General features: G+C 41.5%; 1 protein-coding gene across 6 annotated transcripts in view; it reads left to right on the top strand.

Annotated features, from left to right (window-relative positions):
• Positions 1-16,288, top strand: part of auts2a (activator of transcription and developmental regulator AUTS2 a) — a 1,290,268-nt gene extending 1,273,980 nt beyond the window's left edge. For all 6 annotated transcript variants that reach the window (XM_068010284.1, XM_068010283.1, XM_068010285.1 and 3 more), the window contains 2 exons: positions 6,665-6,887; positions 13,895-16,288. In XM_068010284.1, the coding sequence (XP_067866385.1) occupies positions 6,665-6,887; positions 13,895-15,125 (1,454 nt within the window). In that variant the 3' untranslated portion in view covers positions 15,126-16,288. The remainder of the gene's footprint in view (positions 1-6,664; positions 6,888-13,894) is intronic.
• The last annotated feature ends 8,847 nt before the right edge of the window (positions 16,289-25,135 follow it).

The raw sequence follows: 25,135 nt of genomic DNA, 5'->3' as shown, positions 1-25,135 counted from the left end.
TTGGAGTGGTAGAGATGAAATTCAAATTCATCTCAGTGTCTCCTCGCACACTGATGTCCTGATCTAAAGAATCCCATGTTACAAAACTCCCAACACTTGAATCCTGTGATTTGCAGATTTCTTTTTCTTGTAATTCACATGGAAAATATAAACATATGGTTAGATTTCCTGAGTTGTGAATTTTAAAAGAACTTCTGCAAAACATAAGGTTAGGAATGAATTGTTGTGTTGATTATGCTGAAGATGTCTTGTAGGGACAGATAGAAAATCAGTGAATCAGTAACTTGGAGCTGGATTTAGAGCCACAATGATAGGGACCTGACATCTGGGGCAGGATTTTGCCTGCAGGCTTCTGAACTTCGCTGTCAGGCTGAAATGTGGGTCAGAAGCCCACACTGTGTGGGAAACAGTCACTCAATGTGATTTGCCCCAGAGCACCCAATTAATGTCGAGAGAGTAGGCTTGCTGTCCAATTAAGGGGGACAGTGGGTGGGCTCTCAAAGCTGGAGGGCAAATCAAAAGCTTTCCAGCTTGAAAGCAGCAACAGGATGTCATGGCAGGTCAGTGAGGGAGAAGGCACTTCAAAATGGAGGCGGCCTCTCTCCAACTTTTTATAATTTAAAATAAAAATGGCTTTTGCAGCCGAGCCATCACTTTGGGGCATTGGGGTGAGGGGGTGGAACCCCTCTACAGGGTGGCCTGTGGCTGCTGCTGCATCCAGGCCTGCAGGGAGAACCTCTACGCCTGCCTGGAGCAGCTAAACTGGGTCCTGCCACCTCTGGGGACCTGGAGACTGACTGGAAAATCCCAGTCAGCCTCCGTTGACAGGCCTTAATAGGCCTATAATTGGTTTAATTGGCTACCTGCTGCGTGCCCGCAGGTAGCACTCTCACCCCCACTGACGCACCTCCGGGAAAATGGCGCAGGGAGGGATGGAGCTAGGGAACCAGCAGGAAGGCCGGCAGTGCTATTTTTAGTGCCCAATTGGCTCAGTTTCCAGCCCCAATGGGGGCTGAAAATAAAGCCCCTGATCTCCGGCCTGTCCTCTGCACCATAGATTCTTGGAGGAACATGATGCATCAAAGAGGAAGAAATGAAAATCAAAATAAAAAGGCTGGAGTTTAAATAATCGCCATGCTCGTGGCAGAGACTTAGTCCACTGCAGTTGTTGCATCGATATAACAGTAGTAATGTGTGTTTGGTGGTATCAGTGAGATTATTGTGTGGCTAGAGTACAGAATAGAGGAAAAACAGTTCAGAAAATCATCGGGAGAGTAAGTTGGAAAACGTAGGGAAGCAGGAAGATAGGTGAAGAGAAATTGTTATATGGAGGAAAATGTGGAGAAGCGATAATAAAAGGAAATAACAGTCCTGGAAACCAGGATAGAAGGATAGCAAAAGAACATGAGTGGTGGATAAAGAAAAACAGCGAAATGTTAAAAGTAAAAGATCCTGAAAGATGCAGAAAAAGAGAGACAGTGGATTACAATAAAGGCAAGAGATGAAAGAAAATGTTCATATTATTGAGTAAATGAGATCTGTGGAGTCAAGGTCAATATGACTAGTTAATAATCCAGTTTGTTTGGACAGAAAATCCCTTGACAGGATTCCTGTTCTCCACTGACATTCAGTGCTGTTACGGAAGTACTGTAGCAGCATTGTATTCTGCGTTTCATTTTTTTATGTCTGAAGGACCGGCTATGCTTCCATAGCTCACTCATCAGTAAGTTAGGTCAGTTGCTCTTTTTTGAGAAAGAGGAAATGCTGTAACTACTAAATAATCATACACCTTTCACTCTGGAGCAATATTTCTACTACTGCTGGAAGGGTGTCCAAACTGTGGCCCATGGTCAGTAAATGTCACATCTTCCCCCCCCCCCCCAACCCCTACCTCTATGTGCTGCAAACCTGGCACTTGAAGTTCAGGCCCTTCTGTCCTTTTAGAGATTTTTCCCCCCTGTTTTTTCTTTCAAGAATCTTGGATGTTACAGCACAGAAACAGATAATCTGATCTGTTAAGTCTGTGTTGGTGCTTTTTGCCACCCCTAATCTAATCCTGCTCTCCTGCTCACTCTTCATGCCCTGTAATATTCTCTTTTTTTTCAAGCAACTATCTAATTTTTTTTCAAAGACACTCTCATATTCTAACCACCCTCTGTAAAAGATTATTTTTCTAATCTCCCCCTTAATTGTTTTTGTGATTTTCTGAAATTTGTGTCCTCTAATTATTGTCTTGTCCATCAAATTACATTGCTTAACCTAACTCTTCATGATTTCAGTGTCCTTTATCCAGCACAATCAATGTTAACTTTTCCACAGCATCAGAATTTGCAAAGAACTTTGTAGGTCACTAAGGGTATGACAAACATGGTTGTATACTTCTGCAGAATGTGAACTAACACTACTGTCCAACCTGCTCACAGGAGTGCACTTGTAGTTTAAGGCAATGAGCTGAGAAAGACAATACATCAGGGCATTGGAACATTTGGAGGTGAAGTGACAGTGGTGTAGTTTACTCCTGTTCTTCTTTAACTTTCAAAGCCAGAGAAAATCCAGGAGCTCAACATAATTAGTTGCTTTGGAACCCATTTATATGTGAGCTATTTTATTGAAGCAGCAATCAAGGTGACTGCTGAGAATATAGTGGTTCCTTTTACCTATTATTTATCCCTGTATTGTGTTCTTTTCTTTTTCTTCTTTTGGGCCTCCTTATCTCGAGAGACAATGGATACGCGCCTGGAGGTGGTCAGTGGTTTGTGAGGCAGCGCCTGGAGTGGCTATAAAGGCCAATTCTGGAGTGACAGGCTCTTCCACAGGTGCTGCAGAGAAATTTGTTTGTTGGGGCTGTTGCACAGTTGGCTCTCCCCTTGCGCCTCTGTCTTTTTTCCTGCCAACTACTAAGTCTCTTCGACTCGTATTGTGTGCAACACTGGAAATACCATGTTTCATTGTCCATTCCTAGTTGCCCTGTGAAGGTAATTGTGGGTCTTCTTGACCAGCTACAGTTCTTGTGGCAATGGTCCTCCCACAGTGCTGTTAGGGAATTCCAGGATATTCACCTCGTGACGATGAAGGAATAATGAAATATGTTCAAGCCAGGATGGTGTGTGAGTCAGCAATGATGGCATACCCATTTCATTGTTGCTCTTGTCCTTTTCAGTGGTAGAACTCTCAAGGAGGAAAGCACTGTCAAAGTAATTGTGTCACTGCAGTGTTACTTGTAGATCACACATACTGTAGCCAGTGTGTTGTTAGTGAAGTGGGTAGATCTTTAGTCCAGTGGCAGGGGCACTGATCAAGCAGACTGCTCCATCACAGTGGAGCTGAGCTTTTTGAGTGTTGTTACGGCTACACCCATCTTAGCAAGTATTCCATCGCACTCCTGACTTAAGCGTTATGCATGGTGGATAGGCTTTGAGGGGCCAGGAGGTGAACCACAGGGTGCCCAAGCTCCTGTACTGCCTTTGTAGCACAATGTTGATGCAGTCAAGCTTCTGGTCAACGGTGACTCCTAAGATGTTGATGAAGGGAATCAAGGATGGTGATGGTGTTGATGTACAAGGGGAGATGATGGTCCACTAGCCTGGTGCTTATGGTACTGGACAGCAACTAAAAGTTACGAGTTCAAATTCCACCATAACATGCTGTGAAATTAAATTCAATAATTGGTAATTTTCAGCTGGCAACAGGAAACTAACCGTGAATGCTTCCGGTTAATTGTATAGATCCAGCTGATTCAATAATGTTCTTCAGTGCAAGCAACCTCCCACTCCTACCCTATCTGGCCTACATGTGGATGCAGTCCCACATTACATGGTTGACCCTCAATGGCCACTGAAGTGGCCTAGCAATCCACCAGTTGTAAACAGTCACTGCAAAGTTCAGTAATAAAAAGTTCCTTGCATACTTGTAGGTTGTGGCTGCTAATATCAATATGTTACAGTTCAGTGTTATACGTTTCTTGGCCTGCATCGTGTTCACACAGTAATGTATCGAGTTTAACATTTGAGTCTATGCACCCAGTTGGAAGAGGCTATAAAGAAGCAAAATCTTTATGGGATAGGAGAAAGTTGGAATTTAAGTAGAGAAAATTACTCTGCATTGATGTATAATTTTACTGCTTTTTGATCGAATTTGCTGCAAGTGGACAAATGCTTACTTAGTCCTGATTTCTGTGATATAGAATGCCTGTGTTGTGTCTGAGCATTATGTTGCATTGAACTGTTGGCAAACTGGAATGATCCCTCAAAGAACTGAATTGAAAGTTCCCAGTTGATGTTCCTTGATAATTCATTCTGTCACTGAGCAGATCTTATGCATTGTACACTTAAGAGGAGTTGATTGTAACGATGATACTCATGCAGACTTGGTTTATTTGATGGGGCTAAGCCATAAACAGACATTACTGACTGTATTCAGATATCTCTGTTACATAGAATGTATGTCCATGCCTGAAAAGCCTGTACTAAACTTCGGCTGTTATAGATTATGGCTCAACAATTCCAGTAGTTCAGCTTTTGGTTGGAGTTTGATGGGTTGGGATTAATCCAGTTCAATGTTCCTTGGCTTACCCTGTTGTTTGTTTAATATGTCAAACCCAAATGAGGTTAACCTTTTACCTTACTTTTTTTTATTTAAAGAACTGTCGTAGCATACCCGGATGCTTTAGAACAGGGGTGCCCAACCTTTTTGCATGGTGGGGGGGAACCACATTAGAATTTTTCTCCTACATAGGGGGGCTGCTGAGAAAATTTCAGAAAGATAAAAGCATTAAAAAAATTATTTTACTATCGCAACAACAAACGTGCATTTTGTGAAGAATGAGAGAACTTTTTTTTCAACTACTCTTTCATGGGATGTGGGCTGTCACTGGCTAGGCCAGCATTTGATGCCCATCCCTAATTACCCTTAAACTGAGTGTCTTGCGAGCCTAATTTAAAGGACAGTTAAGAGCCAACCACATTGCTGTGGATCTGGATTCGCATGTAGGCCAGACCAGGTAAGGACAGCAGATTTTCTTCTCTCAAGGACATTAGTGAACTAGATGGGTTTTTATGACATCATTTTCATGACATCATTATTGAGACTAGTTTTCAATTCCAGATTTTTAAAAATGAATTAATTGAATTTAAATTCCATCAGCTGCCATGGTGGGATTTGAACTCGTGTCCCCTGGGCATTAGCTTGGGGCTATCATTTACTAGCCCAGTGGCATTACCACTACACCATCATGTCCCCATTTATTGATTTGCTTTCTCATCACTATGTTGAAAACAGATTTAGTGACATACCTGGCATTGTTTTTGCTTGCATAAATACTCAAGCTGTGCCTGCACACTTAACGTAGCGATGCGGAGTATTCCAGACAGATGTCCATCTGTCAGGAATGATCTAGATCTCTTTCTCTTCCCTCTCTCTCTCCCCCTCCTTCCCCTCGTCTCTCTCTCCTCCCCCATACCACTCTTTCCCCCCCCCCATACCTCTCTCTCCCCTCTCCTCCCTCTCCACCAAATGTCTCTCTCTGCCTGTCTTTCTCTCCCCCTGTCTCTGCCTCCTTTCCTTACTCTGCAAACTGCACCCCCCCCCCCACCCCCCACTCCCAATTCCCACTCTCTCTGACCATTGTGAGAGCGGGAACAACAGTTTCGGACAGATTCATGATTTTCTGTCGGGCTCCGATTTATTTTTTAAAAGCTTGCCGGAAAACCACAAATCTGTCCGAAGTTTGGAAACCACTGTTCCCGCTCTCAGCACCTGTCAGTTGTGAATATAGAAGGAAGTGTTGATGAGCTTTAGATAAAGATCTGAGCTTGTATTCAGCTGTGAAACGGAAGGTGCAGTTTTTTTTTTTAAGTAAATCTGGTCAGAAAGAAGAAGCCAATGGGAAATTTCCCATCCATGAAATTACCAGTCACAGACCTCAATCTTTTACCATTATGGACACATTGCTGACCCCTGGCGAGGATGGGGATTGGCCGGGTACAGTTTACATCCGCAGGCCGGATGGAAACCTTTGGTCGTATGTTGGACAACCCTGCTGTAGAAGCTAAATGCACTGTTGGAAATGATAATGAATTGGATAGACTAGAACAGACTCACTAAGCAGCATGGTGTTAGCTGAACTCCCCCAAGCAGAATTGGGGGTGGCCACAAGTGGTCTCATTGCACCTGGCCAAGGGAAGGGAAAAGCAGCCAGACTTCCCCCTGGTTATCACTCTCCAGTGGCCCCTGCAGGAAATGGCTTGGATGTAGACATGGGGTTCACTAACAAAATTTATGCAGTGCCTTGGATGAGCTACTGGAGTGTTGCATGAAACCCCATTAAGATGCCCAGCATGTGAAGGGTAGAAGGAAAAACTTTCTTTAAATTTATCTTTTTCTCTTAGTTACCAAATTAGATACAATCCTTGCAAGCCAGTTTTGCATTTTGTAATTTCCTGCTGTATTTGTGGTACTTAATCAATTATTTAAAGAGTTGAATGGCAATGTTAGTGCCTGGTTCTTTCTTGTAAATCGTTGTAATTTTCCCCTTCTTGTTTCCAGCTGCCAATAGTATGTATACATTTTAAACTCAGAGTGCGTTGCTTGGTGAGTACTAACACGCTAATTGCCAGACTTTTAAAACATTGTTTTTTTGTTTTTTTTGTTTTCTCAACCATTTCAGCATCCAACACAATGTTCAGCCACAAAGATGGCCCCAGTATGCAGAGCTTTAGCAACCCTCACGAACCTTGGAATCGACTCCACCGAACGCCACCTTCGTTTCCAACCCCACCCCCTTGGCTGAAGCCAGGGGAGCCAGAGCGCAGTTCCTCTGCTGCAGCTCATGACAGAGATAGAGATGTAGAAAAACGAGACTCTTCTGTTAGTAAAGATGAAAAAGAAAGGTACGAAGGGTTAAGCAATAAATTCATCCAGTCCGATTCTATATTTAAAATAAAAGCATCGAACTCGAAGGTGTGGGTTATTCATTGTCATATAATGTCACGGCAAACTTCCTTCAAATCCAATTGGCTGATTCATGTGCAATATTGGACACCTGTACTTCAGATAAGAATGTTATTTCCAAATTTAACATTCCACTAATTGTAGTTATACCTTCAGTTGTTAAATTCGGAGGAATGTTAACTTCATAATCTGCACTTCACTCAGTTTTATCCATTTCCAATTTTTAGAGTATTGTTCAGCCTCCTTTTGCCTTTTTTCCATGTGTGCCAGTCTCTGTTAGACAGCACGGGCAAGACAGCCTGTTCCCAGCCCTCAGCCAGTTGGCTACCCTGTGAGGTACAAAAATAGTATGTTTGCTATTCCTGCTTCCTACCCCCCCACCGCCCCTTTCTCCTCCTTCCTGCTTCATTCAGTGGACTTCTTATCACAGCTCACTCGTGATCTGGAACTCACTGGTGGGGGAAGAAGAGATATGTTGCACCCAAACAAGGTGTGACACAGTCCATTGATGTGCTGTGCTAGCAGACTGCCCATTGGCTTCACACTATTGATATAAAAGATGCATAATCTTCCTTTGAAGAGCCATCATAAATAAATAGCTGGAAAAATAAATAGCTGTGGAAAATAAATAGCTGTGGAAAATAAAGCTAGAAGTGTGTAGTTGACTTTAGTGCTAGGGTACATTGCAGGATCAGCATAAAGGGAGTCCTGCAGTTCTGTCCCATTTCTTTTTGAGGAGTGCCTGATATTATTAGCAATCACAAAATAAGCACCATTATTCCATTCTTTGCTGATCACAGGTAGAGAGTCTGTGCTCCAAAATGATAAGTTGTTATTATGAAGCACAATTAGGTTTAAATAGAAATTCAGCAATGTTCAAATAAGTTTTGTTTCAAAATCATTTTTTTAGCAATTTATCCTAAACTTCAGTTACTTAGAATTTTTTTTCATTTTTAACAGTGGAGCCTCTTCTGAAACCGAAGACAGCTAAGGCTGTTATGATAATTTTAATATTAAATATTCTCAATGATCAACCACCTAGTCCTGGTAGCTACGTACATCAAAAATATTTGCATGATATTTTGAAACTGATAGCCCTTGAATCTATTTTTAGAAAATCCAGGATGTATATGAGCTAAAAATGTCACATCATTCCATTTTTATTTTATTTTGCATAGAACTAACTACAGACATAAATGTAATTGTAACATCACAAATTAGCCATGTTCTGTATAGAGTGGTGCATTATTGCTCATTCACTAATGGGTTCTTTGAAGAGATGGTGAAAAGGGAATTAAAATGGTGCTACTTTCCTCTTTACTCGTGAAATTTTAGTTAGCCTAGAGTACTCACAACTCCAGAGATGTGAATCAGAAACAAAATGCTTTTCTGATAATGAACAAATGTTGTTTCTATTTTAAACCGGTGCTAATTTTTTTCCTTTGAAACAAGAATTGAAGCAACTAAATAGAACCCATTATTGATCCTAGGTGTTCATAATCACTGAGAAACTTCCATGCAATGCCCATAAAGTTGTGCTATTGCTTTACTGTTGCACACTGGAATTCATTTTGACATGATGTGAATCCTGAAAGGCACACCTTCAAGTTCACTATGCATTTAGAGTACACCTCTGACAACACTGCTAACTGACGGTATTGGCAAATAAAAATTGGTTTGAGATTATATTCTGAATGGTTTTGATCAATGTCTCAAGATATTATTCTGTTAGGAATTTGGTGACAAATATGAATTCCATTATTGTGTTGCTAAATATTATTACATTGATTTTTTTACCTTTATATAATTTTTAGCAAACTAATTATGTAATCCTGATGCAATGGGAGGAACATTTTGTAGATTAAGATTTTATCGAGAAGGATTTTATGTCTCGTACAAGAATCCTGTTGGAGAAAAAAGTGTCCTCCCACTTGTTGCTCTTTGTAGGTAATAATATGGGAAAGGTTCACTTCAGTTAGTTCAATGTGGAGTTATATGAATCTGGATTGGCCTATGTTGTTGACATTAAACTCTTCAGAGCACTTTGGATTTTTCTTCCTTTCCAGCCTAGACGACTTCACAAAAGCGAAATCTCTCAGACCCTCAGGGCAGCAATTCCTGGGATCTCTTATTCTATTAGTATGGTGGGTAGAAGACCTATGTAGATCAGTGATGCATTCAGAGTGTTAGCAAAAAGGTGATAAAACACTGAGAAATAAAATTCCTATTCACAGTTTTGGCAAATAAAAGGTGGGTGTGAATACATTGTGGCCTTTTTTGCAGAGCCTAATAATATTAGTAAAATGTTACCACCATGGGGATGAAGTCAACCTGGTTCCTTCCAGCAGCCATTGGTTTGTTTCAGATGATCAATGCCAAATATTAATTCCCTAAATCCACTGAGGAAAACAACTTATTAAGAATGCCTGATCACAGCTGCAGGAGTAGCTGCTAAATCCAGATACAGATTTCATCCAGCTAATCATGTCTTATTCTTATTGATGACTGTAGTCACCAGAGGGCACTGCAAGTGAAAGCAGCTACCTTCTGGAGCTGACTGCAGAAATATTCATCCTCTCATTCCCTCATAGTAAAGGTGTACCGATCTGTTTTACCTCTCCCATATCATCTTGCTATATGCCAATCATTTGAGTCTATATTACCTGGAAGGTCCCTGTAAGAACGCTGTTTTACCCATTTGATCTCATCCTTCCAGAATCCAAACCTTAATTTTCTTTCCATTCCAACATGTAGATGTCTCTTAAATGAGTCCAGTGTGATCATGCACAGCCCACCATCTGCAGTGAAAATTGAAGTGTTCAACTGCAGTTCTTACTGACATGTTTCAACAGGCACCTACATAACAAACAGAGCATTGCTGTATTGCAGGTGCATTATGGGGATCATTTTAGTGACGCCGAAGAAGGTCATAAGCCACCTATGTTGTTTATGGTCCATGCCTCGTACTGTACAGTAATTCACAGTCCACTATCAGTGGCACTGTTCTCTTGATTGCTTGATTTTTATCAAGTAACCTAGGTGAAGGGCCAAGGCTAGTGGTGCATGGAACCACCTGGGTTGAAAGTGAGAGGGAATCAGGAAAAATTTGATAAATCAGGAATGAATAATTAGATGATGAGCTTAAGTTTTAAAAGGATGCAAAAGTTTACTGGTAAAGGAAAGATTTGGTAAGGGGAGGAGATGGTAAATCTTCATTTCAGTCAGGATGCAGGGAACAAGGGGCTGGATTTTAAGAGCCTGGCAGCAAGCTCAAAAAATGGCAGCCCATAACCTGCGGACTGCACGCCGAAGAGCTGCTGCGATCTCCTGTGCAGTGGCTCATTTAAATAGCCAGGGCGGCCTGCACCCCCCCCCCCCCCAATCACATGGAGGGGACGGGCTGTCCATCGCCAGCAATGGTGTCAGCTGCCATTTTTCAAGGACAGCCAGCCCTGTCGGCATATTTAAATTTTTAAAGACACACCCCCGCACCCCAAAATTTATCAACTAAAACTCTAACGCCCCTTTCCTACTCCCAATAACAATTAGCTTTTAAATCTGACCTTCCCCCACTCCCCCCCCCCATGACTGCACAAAGTTTAAAGTTCACGCCTTCCCACCATCCCCTACACTGATTACGTTTATTTGACCCCGTCCAGTCCTCTCTCCCCCACCCCCCGTGCTGTAAATCTTCATTCCAGCCCCCTCCCCACCAGTGTCACGCCGGCTTTCCTCAGACGGGGAATTGAAGGCGCGGGAGTGCGGGCCACCGCACTGAGGATCGTGGTAGGCCCGGAATATTGTGGGTAAGTTCATTAAAATTTATTCATTTCATTGATTTAAATATGTAGATACAGGTCCCGTTACCCAGCGGCGGGGTGGGTCGCCATGGAATGCCGTCGCCGCTACCTGAAGGATCGGGCTGGGCCCACCCAGCATCGAGCTCCATGGCAGACCTCTGCGGCAACCATCTTCTGGCCTTCCCCCCCCCCCCCCCCACCACCGCCACGGAGCCCGATGTCGTTGACTTGGTAAAATCCAGCCCAAGACCTGTAATTTTAACCCAACCTATTCAGCAGGAATCTGCTGGGATCAAATCAGCTGACCGATTTTACTTTCCATTAACTCCAGTGGAAAGCTAAAATGGCCAGCCAAACTGATCATTCCAGCTTCCTGCTGGGTGGCTTAGATTAAAATTGCCCTCATAATGAAACAACTCAATAATAATTGGCCATGGTGATATCAATCAAATAGAGGAGGATGAGGAAGATAGTGATGGGAAGAGAGATATTTAAGGAGAACATTTTATTTTTGGCTGGAAAGGATTAACTAACCTTCAAAAATAATTTCCAAATCGGGTCAAAAGTCAACAACTTGGGCAAATTGAAGTTGTGGCTTTCTTGCCATTTTTACCTGGTTGCTTAACAAAGCAATATGCAGTTGGTGAGGTGTAATCTATACGCTGCCTTTCTTAGTATTGTGAGCTATCTGAAGAATTGCAGCATGCTTGGGCATATTCCTGCTTGTCATGGTTTATCATTTGCCTGTTGCACCTTGTGGATCTCGCGTAAATATGTTCAGTGTATTGTCATGTGTGTTTGTTATTCTTTAAATGAATATTGGAATTAATTTGCTACGTATTTCAAAATGGTGGCTGAAGTACTTTTGAATAGCACGAGGTTGTTTGTGATAACTGAGTGGGCATGACATTTTGTTTCTTTAACTTACTCCATTTTTATTTTCTAGAGTCCCCCTCCCTGCACCAAATTATCACTGGCTTGCAGGTTGGGCTGGGAACAGTGCTCTAGCTTCTACCAATCCTGCTCGACAGCTGCCACTGGAGTTGCATGAAAGCCTCGGAGTAGCTGCCCCTCTAACTTTTCTCCCTATCTCCTCCTAGCCCTTCTCATAGTGTCTGTGATTGAATTCAGTAATGGGTAAGGGGGTAATTATGGGTACATATTCCATGCCCTACAGTTCTTTGGAGCTGTCTGTCAGAGCACTATGCTATCCAATAGAAGTGGGAATACTTGACACCAGTAGAGGATCATTTTATGAAAATGCACCGTCAGTGTCTGATGACCTCTCCATGTGGGACATATGAAAATTTTGATAGGTTAATTCTTGGGGTCAAGTTCACTTAAAGCTACAGCATTCCGTTAAACTATTGGCCTTTTGAAACTATTGTGTACTTACCTTAAATGAAAACTCATAAAATACTTCACTTTTTATAGAAAAGAGCAAAGCATTCACTGAGATCAAGGCTGCTTGATTACTGTGGTGAATTTTTAATCTGATTATTAGCAGGGATAGGAACACTGTAAACAGACCTAAAAGGTGGACTAAATCTGAATCATGTTTTCTGACCTCCACGGGGAACCCGACAGGGAAAAGATTCAATCCTGAAGTTTTGTGTTATCTAACAAGTGGGAAAATGGCTAATACTAAGCCAAAGTTTTGTCTCATTGGGTTTAGTTTTGTAAAATTGGAAATCTGATGCTGCACTAAGTATATTTATACCAATGTTTGGGCTTGAGAAGCAGTTTTGGTCATTTAGACTAGGTTGTATTTCAACAGACAATCAAAGTTAGCACACGGATGGACTGCACCAAATTTAATTTACTCTACTGTGCTTACCCTTACTTTGAACATTGCCAGCAACAGATCTAACCCTTTGATAAGATCACTATAACAATATTCGTCGCTACAAGCGAAGCTCAAACGGAAGATCAGATTTGCTCTCTGTAGTGTTTATGCTCTGTTCTTGAGCAAAGACAAGCACTGAGGAATGTTGTCCAATTACCAGGCTGACATTAACCCAGCCATGGCAAAGAAAACTAGAAAACCTGCTTGATTCCAATCCAGCTGTTTAGTCAAAACACACTCTAATCTGTTGGGTTCAAAGGTGGCTGGAAACCAACAATAGGAGGTGAGAGTTCATGCAGGCTATCGCCATCAGAGGAAATTAATTCAAACTATCCTTACTTTAACTGGTAGCAACTCTAAATTCAAGCCTTCCTGCAAAAGGGGTTTCTGCACACAATTAAGTTCAATGATGTACATTTTACTGCCTCCTAACAAAAGCCCATGATAAGCATATGGAGATGTTCTCAACTAAGTTTTGTAACCTCAATAGCCGCATTAATCAACAAGAATCACTTAGGGGTCCTTGTTATTTTGACTACGGAGACCAGATATATTTCCCATTTAACTAGCTTTTATTCTACAAAGGCTGACCTGAACTACCCAAGATGTTTAGGCAGAGAGGGAACAATGTACCTTCCCATTCATTCACTGCAGCATACATTGCTGTCAGATCAACTCTGCCACAACCAAATTAAAAAGGTAAAATGCAACAGAAGAAAAAGAATACAGTTATGGCCCAACACAGCTACTATAGAAATCATCAACCTGCTGTTTTGACAGTTCCACATGCGGCAATCAATAAAAATCAGCCTGTACAAACAGCCTATAATTTTTTTCAAGGAACTTGCTGATTCTGAAAATTTTTATTTGCACGTAAGGTACATTGTTATATCAACATAATTCTTAATTTTTCATTTCTGAATTGGACTGACAGTTGGCAGTTTTTCATAGCAGCTGTTATACAATAGCAGCTCAGAAATATAGCACTAATGTAGAACATACAAATGGAACCTCACTGGTTCTCAAGTGACCCAGATAGCACTGTGCAGACCTCCAAAGGGTGCTCAAAATATGTCCCCTTTTGTATTTTACTTGATAAAAGTTGACATGACTGCCAAGATCTGATATTAAAACAATAAATTAAATTTATGATTAACTGAGACTTACTAATAGGAGTTTTGGGAAATTGAAATCTGCTTTGGGCTGTTGCAAATGAGATGTTAGTTCAAGCACTTGATAAAAATAATGTTATTTGGGTAAAGTCATGTTCCTTTTTAAAACTTTTTATATATATCTACAGGGATAGCATTGAGAAGCGGCACTCCACCCATGCTTCATCACCTTCTATAAATCAAGTTAATTCTTTGGGACACAATCGTAGTTCCACTGAGCACAACAGGAATCATGTAAATAGTGAACTGCGAGATAAAGAAAAGCCACGAGAACGGGATCACACAGATATTTGGAAGGACTCGTCTATTGACGAGCACAAAGTTAAGGAAAATCATGCTCCTGATAAGGAAGGCCTGGGACTGGAAAGCAGGAGCGTGGAAGACTCCAACAAGCATATGAATAGAGTTAATTCACCTTATATCAGGCTACCAAGCACAGATAACTCAAGATCCAGCAGCATTTCCAACCGAGAAGTAGATAGGAAAAGTGAGTCTTCATATGACCACCAGAAAAAGACCAATGAGATTAAAGTGAAGGAGGAACGGAAGGAAGACAACGATATTATTTCTGAAGTTATTCAGACACAAAGGTCCTCCGAACACACTCAACCCACCTCGTTGCCCAATGTCCATCCTAGCCCCTCAATGACTTCCATGCCTATGGCTATGGCCATGAGTGGGGTGCATCCCATGAATAGCATTAATACACTGGACAGGACACGGATGGTAGCTCCTTTTATGGGGATTAGTCCAATACCAGGAAGTGAGCGCTTTCCCTATCCTCCTTTCCACTGGGATCCAATGAGGGATCCTTTGAGAGATCCGTACAGGGGGTTGGACATTCATCGGAGGGATCCACTAGCTAGAGACTTCTTGTTGAGAAGTGATCCCTTGCAACGACTGTCAACACCAAGGTTTTATGAAGCAGAACGCTCGTACAGGGATAGGGAACCCCACGACTACAACCGTGATCATCCATTAGCTATGGATCCGAGACGTGAACATGAAAGAATGAGCCACTTGGATGAACGTGAAAGATTGAACATGCTCAGAGACGACTATGAACATGCACGCCTGCATCCCATTCATGCAGCTGCCCTGGATGCTCACATGCCTCATCCAAGCCTTTTGGCACCTGGACTTCCCAGCATGCACTACCCCAGAGTGAGCCCCTCAGCAGCACACCAGAATGGCATTCTTAATAAGACTCCTCCCACAGCAGCTCTGAGTGCCCCTCCCCCTCTCATACCGACAGGTGGAGCACGTGCTGGTTCTCCTAGAAGGACTACCCCCTTGACAAACACAGAGGCACGGGACAGGCCACCTTCTCACACACACAAAGACATTGAAGCACGATAATACAAACATGGAAAAATAAATCAAGGTAACTTATTAAGGACACCCTGTCAGTAAAGGCCACTTTTGTAGTGTGATAACCCACCGACTAAAGCATTGGACTTTGCTGGACAGTAATCAGTGGGTGTGGCCTTCACCATCATAAAAATGTAAAAATACTTTGCAGAAAATACAGTTTTGTACATTTTAAGTTTAAATTTTGCAAATGTTTAATGTCAATTTGTTCTCTTTCCTGTTAATTTTATTTGTAGTATATATATAAAAATGTGTCGTGAAGAAAGAGCAAGCTAAAAAGAGTAATTGGTATATTTATCAAGAAATTGGTATGTGGTAAATGAGGCAACCTTAGGAGGGAGCTATATTGTCTTTGAAGTATTATGGTTAAGATTTGGAGTGAAGGGATCAGGCTGTATAGACAATTGTGTATAAATGTAGTTCCTTGGTTGAATGGGACTTGGTACATATATGCAAAAAGGAGGAGACAAAAAGCTTTACCATGTACAAATGTAAATAAATTTAAGGGCGGCTGTGTGACAGTCGATTCAGAAGCGTTGGACAAAGCGTGCTATTGGGAGATTAATTATCTGTTAACACAGTCTGCTTGTGCTGTGTTAGATAACTTTTTGTGGCTGTACAGATATTCCCAACTATGCAAGCAGGTGAATGCCCTGGCTTTTCATCCAAAAGTCTGCATTCCTCAACGGAGCCTTTTCAACACACAATTCACTTAACCGCAAGACTAGCACATTACATTGTGTCTGAGGATTGTAAACTATGTTGATGAAGTAAAATTAGTTCTGTTGGTCTAATAGTGTATTAAAGTGCTATCTGAAGTTGTTTATTCTGTTTTGAAAAAATTCTATCTATGACAGTTGTTTCTTATGAGCAGAGATCTATTTTAGTAGTCACCTGAAGGTTTAGTTGTGCGCTTCAAATTTGTGAACTCCTGATGTTGTGCAGTGTTTTTGAGGAACAAAAAATAATGTACACTGGATCAGTAGTGCTAGAACTCAATATTGCCTATAGATTTTCATTTGCAGATATGCTGTTTATCATGTACGTAATTAAGTCCTTTACAGATCCTATTGTAAAGTGAAGCGACTCTGAATCTTCGGCATGTGCTTCATAAACAAAACTTGTGTTATGTAAATTGTGCCATGTTATTAAAAAATCGAACTGAAGTGTTCTCAGTCTAACTGTGCTTTTAGCTTGTGTTAATATTCTTTGCTCCCCATTGGCACTTCACAGACTGGCTAAAAAAAAGACACAAAAAGTGCTGACATAGAAAATGGTTATTTATCGTCCGCTTTATTACTTGGACCAAGGACGAGGTGTCTGTATGAACAGTTTTAATTATTTTAATCTTTTTCCTCCCATAATTTCCAATTGCTCCCTCAACCCTCTGGAAGGTCTTAACTCCTGTTTAGATACGTTTGATAGACCAGGCATCTCTCCAGTACTTTGCCAAAGTGGTCATTCTTGATGGCTGGATTGTGACAATGAGTGCTAGTGGGTTATTGTACCATAATTGGCTTCACAGACAAGCCCAGTAATGTTCTTATCCAACATCCAAAGATGTGTACATCTTAGCAGGGGTCATTGGATAATAACCAGGAGGGGGAGCCATGCTGACTGTCTAGCCCACATGCCAATTGTTACAGCCTAATTGCTGCTGCAGCAGAGAGAACATATGCATGCCCCAGAGGGTTCAACCCACCCTCATAAACCCTATAACTGAGATTCCACATTTAGACTTCAGTTTTGCCTGCATAACTTGGGAGGCAGACAAATCAAAATTTCAAACAGTTAGTTTGGGGGCGGGGATTAATTGGGTGTATTTTGGCAGGGCTTAGCTGGTAGTAAATAAGCATGGGCAAGAAGTTCAATAGGTGGGAAGCAGTTAACCAAGCACATGACCTTTATACCAGTGCTGAGACCACAGATGGTCCAAGCGCGGAAGAAAGCTATTCAGCCCATTGTGTACATGATGCCTTTTTGCTCAAGCAATCGGAAACTAATCCCTGCTTTCTCCCCCACAGCCCAGTATCTTCCTCTGCTTCAAATAACTATCTATTTTTCCCTTAAAAGAGTCAATGGCTTCTGCCTGAATTATTCCCTGTGGCAAAGCATTCCATGCTGTCGACAACTGTGTGTAACATATGTGTGTAATGTGTGTATACGTATAATGTGTATGTATGTATATAATATATATATTCTAATCTCTCTTCTCACACTCATACAGACTATTTTAAATTGATAACCTTTTCATTACTAACTACCCAATAATTGGAAATCGTCTTTCACTATACACTTCATCAGATGAAAGGGGTATTGCAAATAAAATTGAGGAACCAGATGCACAAATCCAGCTGCGGGGTATGACATGATAGCAATTACAGAGATTTGGCTGCAGCCTGGATGAGGCTCAGAGCTAAAAATATACTAGCATCTATAGAAAGAATGGAGAAGGAAGGATGAAGTATTAATAAAATACAGCGTAGTGTCAGTGGAAGGGAGGGAGTCTAAATGAACTAATCAGTGGGAGAAATCACTGAGGAACAAGCATGGATGCAAAGTGCTGGTGGAAATATTTTACAAACCATCTGACTTTGATTTAATGGCAGCATATGTGTATATGTCGATTAGGGTGGGTTGTAGGAAAAATATGGTATAATGGGATATTTTTTACTGCTCATGAATTTGGGAGAATATGGCAGTACAAATAGAAAGGGTTGCATAGAATTAAAAAGATTTATTGAATGCTATTGAGATCACTTCATAAAGCACATACCTGACCCAACAAGGGAGTAGTTGATACTTGACTTAGTTATGAGTAACAGACCAGACTTAATGGTAGTAAGAGCATCTGGTAGGAGCCATAGCCTGATTGGATTCAATATCAGGCTTGTGTTGCAGAAAGGAGGGTCACAAACCAAGGGATGAGGAAACAATTGACTCAACTAGGGAGACATTATTTGGCAATTCTACAGACCAACAGTGAATTCTCTTTGAGAAGGAAGTTAATAGGTTGTAAATCAAGTGTACCCTAAAAGGCAACAAGTGAATTTCTGGGATGATAGAACTGTGGTTTATGAAGTTAAAACCATTATTAATGAAATGAGAAGGCTTATACAAACATGAAGACTGAAGGATTATCAAAAACACAAGGAGACCAAAAAAATATGGCAAAAGGTGACAGAAACTTAATATATTTAGGATAATAGCAGAATGTTCTCTGTAAATAGGTCAAAAAAGAGAGGGATCAAGGAGGTGGTAGCCCATAATAAGGGATTAAGGTATGGCAATACCGGAAGATAAAGACATGCCCAAACTACTAAATGAATAGTATAGAGAAGAAAAAAACGTAGAAAAACAAAGTGATGGAGAGAAACTTAGAAATTAAGTTAAATAGAAAAAAATTGTAATGAATAAAGTATTGGAATTGGAGCCACGAATAAGATATTAATTAGGTGGAAGGAGATAGAAGTTGGGATAAAAGCGTTGTCCTCTGAGTGCAGCCAGAGATCAATGTGGGAACCCTGATTTTCTTTCCTGCTCCCCACCCATCCTGTATAATCTGGCGTTGAGTATATACAAATAGATAGGCTTTGAGTTGCTTTTTTAAACTTAACTTTAACCTTACCACAGGAAAGATAATGAAATCTGCCATAGGGATCAGTTTATGTACTCAAAAGGATGGCAAAACATCATGTTCTCCAACGCAGCATGAGAAACACCATGGGAGATTTATACATATGAGTTGATCTTCCTTGGGTGTTGAACACGAGGAGTTAAAGCCATGCCATCTCATTCAGCGAAAAGGTTTAACTTAGGGCAGAGTGTAGGGCCATGAGTGCGGCAGAGGCACACCTGGCAGCAGAGCCCCAGACCTGGGAAACACAGTGAGCTGGAATCGGGACAGAGCTTGTCAAATGTTGAGAGAGAAGCAGACATTTTAAGAGACCATTTGGAAGCAGATTGTAGCTGGCGGGAGGCATTGAAATTGCTTTGGCAGGGCGAAGAAAGCATGGCGGGGCCAGGGCCAGAGGGCACTAGAATGTTTAGGAGTGGGGTGATATTCTAATTAGCAGGTTTATAAGAAGTACAGCCCAAGGGATTCATTGAAATTGAGATCCAAGGCTGAAGAAAAACAGGCCAAGGAAGCATAAAAACTCCAGTGCAGCTGAGGCAGAAATGCAAGCACCAGAAGCCCATCAAAGCCATACTGGAGGTGGGGGGCAAAGAATTGGAATACCATTTGGGCTGGAGCTGAAGAACCGGGCTGCAACACATTCAGTGAGGCAGGCAAGCAATGGAAAAGTACACCCAAAGTTTGATGGTGCTCAAGGTTTAGAGCTAGAGCATTTTCTATGGGTCAAGCAGTCCTCCAAAAAGCATGCCCAGATCCATAGGCAGACATTGAAGGTTGGTGCTCAAAGCCTGATGGAAGGCAAGAAAGCTAAGCACAAAAATAAGAATCAGAAATAGTCAGGTTATTATAGAGCCCAACAGGCAATTTGGGAAGGAAAAGTTGTAGCAGGTAAACTAAGCAGCAAGTTGTGATTCATTCAGGCACAGCAGCTGGCTGCCAGGAAGAACAAAGTGCTACATGGCCACCTAGTGGCCAGAATTCTCCAACTGCATCATGACAAGCATTTGTTTACATTGCAAATTCCATTCCAAATGTTTACATCAATAGTTCCAATGATGAATTGAATAAAAATGTTACTCAAAATCATGACACTGGAAGCAAGCTTCTTGGACAGGATATGCCATTCTTTTAATATCTTGATATAACTTGAATTTGGGAATTCAGAGGAGTATACCAAGTTTACAGATGGTACAAAGCATTTCCTGTTGACTTTTTCCATATTTATAATGGAAACTAAACTCCTCACGCTGTAATTACAGCATCCCACTAGAGGTGGCATTACAGTGTCTCCACTGCCAGGAAACAAATTGCAATATGTTAAGATTACAGGCAGTTTCCTTTACAAATGTGTGTATATGAATTTATAACGTGAATATATAAAAATAAGGACAAAATGTACGTCTTTCAAGTAAGGATTGAATTGCATTTGCATATCCCGGTCCAGTTATCCCCCCCACCCGCTAACCTGGTTAACTTGAAGTCTATATTGATTCCTCACATGCAACAACATGGAAGACAAATTAAAATGTCCATAAAAGCTATCTCAAAGGTGCAAATTGTGATCAACCAGACTGATGTGCTGGGCTTCATCATAATGGTACAGAATGTAAAAACAAGGAATTATTACTATATTTCTATGGAGAGCTGGAAGAACTCTTTTGGATTATTGAATTCAGTTTAGCACATTCCACCTTGGGAAGGATACACTGCAACTGGGGAAAGTCCAGTAACTATTTGCTGGGATAACACCTAGTCATGATGCAGATGATATAGGACATAAAGAAAGTGTTATAACTGACACAACTGTTGCTTATTGAATGTCTCAAGGACAACAGGACCAAAGTGACAACTTGTCCATAATCATGTGTGCAGCAAACAGGACATATTTGCCAAATATTAAAGTCCAAAACAGTCTTAATACATAGCTGCTGGGTGCAAATCCATGTGTCACCTGGTTATACAACTTTTTCAGACTCTTCAATCCTTCCAGGAAACAAAGCAAGCAGGTTAACAAAGTTGCAATTTAAACTTTAGCATACTGATGCCTTCCTGACTCACATAACAGACAATTCACCTCTAAGTCTCTTGATACTATTGTTTATTCAGCTAGACTGGCATTTTCAATAAATAGAAATTAAGGAGGACAGACCAGTTCTTACGGATTTTTACAAAAGTATGGATATGTCCTTTTGATCCTATTTGTCTACACAACCCTCCCCACTCGGAACATTAGATCATAAAATGTTGAAGCAGTCTGCCCAGGTGAATAATATATCAATGATCTGCTTGATACATTTATGCACTGCAGATTGACTGATATTACATGTGTCCCCTCATGCAGTTTGAAAGGAGCAATAGCTACAAAAAATAAGTGCTGTGGTTATCACCTTCGTAGCCATTGGCAAGACTGCAGATCAGATTCCAAAAGATTGCATAAATTGTTACAGCTTTCCTAATAAAGTGGATCCTGTAAAAGCATGGATATTCTGAGAAAGATGTGCTTAAGTCTCTGCTCATAGTTGCATGGGTAAGTGTACTTACATGGGTACGACAGTCCACCGTTTGTACAAGCAGATCTACCTTGCATCCATTATTTCATCCTTTGGTTCCACCACCAAAAAACTCAAAAAAGGGAGCATTAAATCCAGTACAGATTCATTGTGAAAGATAACTATCCATTTCTTTCTTATGGAGTAGAAGCTGTTGCCTGCACAACGACCACACTCTGACAGAAACATCAGTGTTATATGTTGTCAAGGAATCCAAAAAGACCCAGGCACTTGCTTTCCGCCAAGGCAGAACGATTATCTTGAAAAGAGATCTGCCAATTGGCTAACGATGGAGTTCCTACTTGCTGCTAAGTGGCCAAGGCATTTGGAGTGAGGAAACTTGCCTAAGGTATTACCTTGTTCATGAAACATGTCCTCTTGCTTAAGAGGTAGGCACACTATCTGCTATGCCAGAAGTTCCCACAACCTTATGTTTTCTTCTTACGCAGTCCCTCGGGAACGAGGATGACTTTCTTCACTCCAGGGTTGTGGGTCCTCAGATGGCTGAATAGTCCAATTTTGGATCCGCGCATAGGTGGGACGAGTGGTGTTTAGTGAGGTGAGTGAATTGGATGCTCAAATTTCCAAGCACTCCTTCCGCTCTTTGCACTTGGTTGCTGCCTGGGCATGTCGACATTGTTCAAACTGGCTGGCACCTTTGTGGATGCTTCTCCATTTTGGATGGTCTCGGGCAAGAGATTCCCACAAATCAGTGGAGATGTCACATCTTTTCAGGGAGGCTTTAAGGACATCCTTGTAGTGTTTCCTCTGCTCTCCTGGAAGCCACTTGCCGTGATGGCGCTCAGAGTAGAAAGCTTGTTTTGTAAGTCTTGTGTCAGGCATGCGGACGATATGGCACTAACTAACCATGACCAGTGTCACGATTATGGGGATGTTGGCCTGAGAGAGGACACAGATATTGGAGTGCCTGTCTTGCCAATGAATTTGCAGAATCTTGCGAAGGCACCACTGGTGATATTTCTCCAGGGCTTTGAGATGTCTCCTGTAGAGTGTCCATGTTTCTGACACATACAGGACAGCAGGTAACACTGCGGCCCTGTAAACCATGAGCTCGGTGCCAGGTTTGAGGTCTTTGTCGTCAAACACTCTTTTCTCAGACGACTGAAGGCTGTGCTGGCACACTGGAGGCAATGCTGAGTTTCAGCTTCGATGTCATCGACAACTTTATGTACTCACTAAATGGCCAACAAATTGAGAATGTAGTGCATTCCTGGTAGGAAAATTGGGACATCTCACCTTAGGGTAATTGCTCTTCATTTACATTTAAGTCTTTATACACATTTTGTAAGAAGCCACTTTAAGACAGCCTAAAGGACCAGACCACAGGCTATACTAAATAGGAGAGATCTCAGGCCGAAGTGTTTATTCCATACTGACAGGTCTGATCCTGCCAGACAGAAAGGCCATCCAATAATGTTGTTCATTAAGTAGAAGGGAGTATTAAGATTTCACTATTCCTTGAAAAATAAACTTTTTTTACTACATAAGTTTAAAGGCTGGAGGGTTGCCTTAAGTAAACTTTGTTTCTTCACTCTAACCCATGGTGCATTTTGATGACTGTGAGTCGATTTTTGATTCACTAAAGTTGTAGATTTTCTCATAGGTAGTGTCCATCTAATTGTTAAATAAAATACGGAAGATTCAAGGTTCTTGGCGACTGCTGCCTTTTTCCTCTACCTTCATTACTGTGACTGCCTTAACACATTACAGGTCAATACTGTATGTCATCGCACTGAACCTCATCACGTGCAATGACTACATTAATTTACAAATGTGCAGTTAGTGCAACATGTGGCACAGAATGGAGGGATACATGTTTGTTCTTAGACTTCAGTGAGTTCCCTACCTACATCATACTGCTGTGGGCAAATGCTGAGCAGAAGCCAAATGCCCTTCTTTATGGGGTGGGGTGGTGGGGGTGGGGGGGGGGGGGGTGGTGGTTGGTGTCGAGAAAAGAAAATAACAGAGGATGAGCCATTCACATGCTGCTGTCATGTGACTCTTAGCAGTGAATAAAAACTGGCAACTGTAAAAAGGAAGAATAATTTGCATTTATATCGTTCCTTTCACAACCTCTGATGTCCCAAAGTGCCTTACAGCCAATGAAATACTTTTGAAGTGTAGTGTTAAGACCAGGTGACCATATCCCTTTTAGATTTCACCTGATCTTAATTTTAAACACACCATGTTTTGAGCTCCCCCTGGGTGAATCCTTGTTCACCACTTTTCAATTATAAGGCAAAGAAATGAGCACAAACAGGCTTTCTTAGGTTTTAAAGAAGCTTAAAACATAACCTCTAATTCGGTTGACACCTATGGATACACGCCGAGCCCCACACTTGTATGCATATGCGATATGCACGTGCAAATAGAGACAGAAAAGAGCAGAAGAAAAATAAAGTGAAAAAGTTTGCGGCAATCTCTGAAGGGGGTTTGTTACTATGCTTCAACCTCACTGTAGAGTCCTTAATTGTAGGTAGTTCTTGCTTTTCGTTGGGGCCTGGTATTCTTCTTAAACCTTGTTCACCGTCGGAGACTTTTCTCTCTTGGAGTCCATATGTCTTCAATTGATTCCAAAGCTGGTGACAGAGATGAGAGCAGACAGGAGAGAGGTCTTTTCCAGTCCAGGAGCAAACAGCTTTCTGACATCAAACACTGTTTCTCCAATTTACAACTCCCCTAGTTGGCCAGCAGGTGGTCACGTGACCGATTGGTTTGGCCAGATTGCTTTTGTGTATTGGGGAGCAGGGACTGCTTCCTTTGTTCCAACACTGTCTGCTAGTATGCAAAAAATGTCTTTCCAGTCAGGGGCTTGGCAACCCCTCGTAATAGGCCTTCTTTTCTTCCCAGCAACAATTTTAAAATTTAATGTCCATGTGGCGAAATTAATGTGCCTCATTCTTGGCAGGTGGGGGCCTGCATGACAGTTGTCACTGTTGTAATGTCGGAAGCACGACAACCAATTTGTGCACAGCATGCTCCCACAAATAGCAATATGATAATGATCAGATAATTTGCTTCTTTAGGTGTTGGTTGAGTGATAAACTTGGCCAGGACACCATTAGCGATATGGTAGCAGATAGTGGTATCTCTGGGCTACACGCTACTGTCATCTTGACTAGAGGAGATATGTGGCCTAGTGACAAAGAAGACTCTGGAGGAAATTGAGATGTTTGCCTTCCCCTCCGGATTCCTGAAATTATTCTACATGGAAACAAGGGTCTCCAAGGCTGCAGGCGCTGCAATATTTTAAGGTGTGTTTATTTTTTAATATTGTTACAACCAGGTGAGAAAGGGGTCTAGGATTCCCTCTCAGCCTTCACCTGGTCTTACGGTAACAGGGTTTAATTTTAAATACACCATTTTTTTTTTTGCTCCCCCTTGCTGAATCCTTGTTCACTAACCTCCAATTATAAGGCAAAGAAACTAGCCAGGTTTTCTTAGGTTTAAAGGAAAAAGATTGAACTTTATTAAACTTAAACTCTAATTCGGTTATTGCCTACGGATGAGCAACGAGCCCATGCTAGAATGCATATGCAATACACACATGCAGATAGCGACAGAAAAGACAGAAGAAATAAAGTGGAAAAGTTTGAGGCACTATCTGAAGATGGTTTTGGTTACTGTTCTTTGAACTCGCTGAAAAGTCCTTGTTTGTAGGTAGGTCTTGCTTTTCGTTGGGGCCCAGTATTCTTCTTAAACCCCTTGTTCAATGTAGGAGATTTTTCTCTCTTGAAGTTCGTGTATCCTCAATGGGTCCAGAGGCTTGTGAGAAATAGATGGGAGCAGAC

This window comes from Heterodontus francisci, chromosome 30 (assembly GCF_036365525.1).
Source record: "Heterodontus francisci isolate sHetFra1 chromosome 30, sHetFra1.hap1, whole genome shotgun sequence".
NCBI classification, from domain to species: Eukaryota; Metazoa; Chordata; class Chondrichthyes; order Heterodontiformes; family Heterodontidae; genus Heterodontus; species Heterodontus francisci.
Note: the sequence above shows the minus strand (reverse complement) of the source record. Positions and strands in the feature narration are given on the sequence as shown.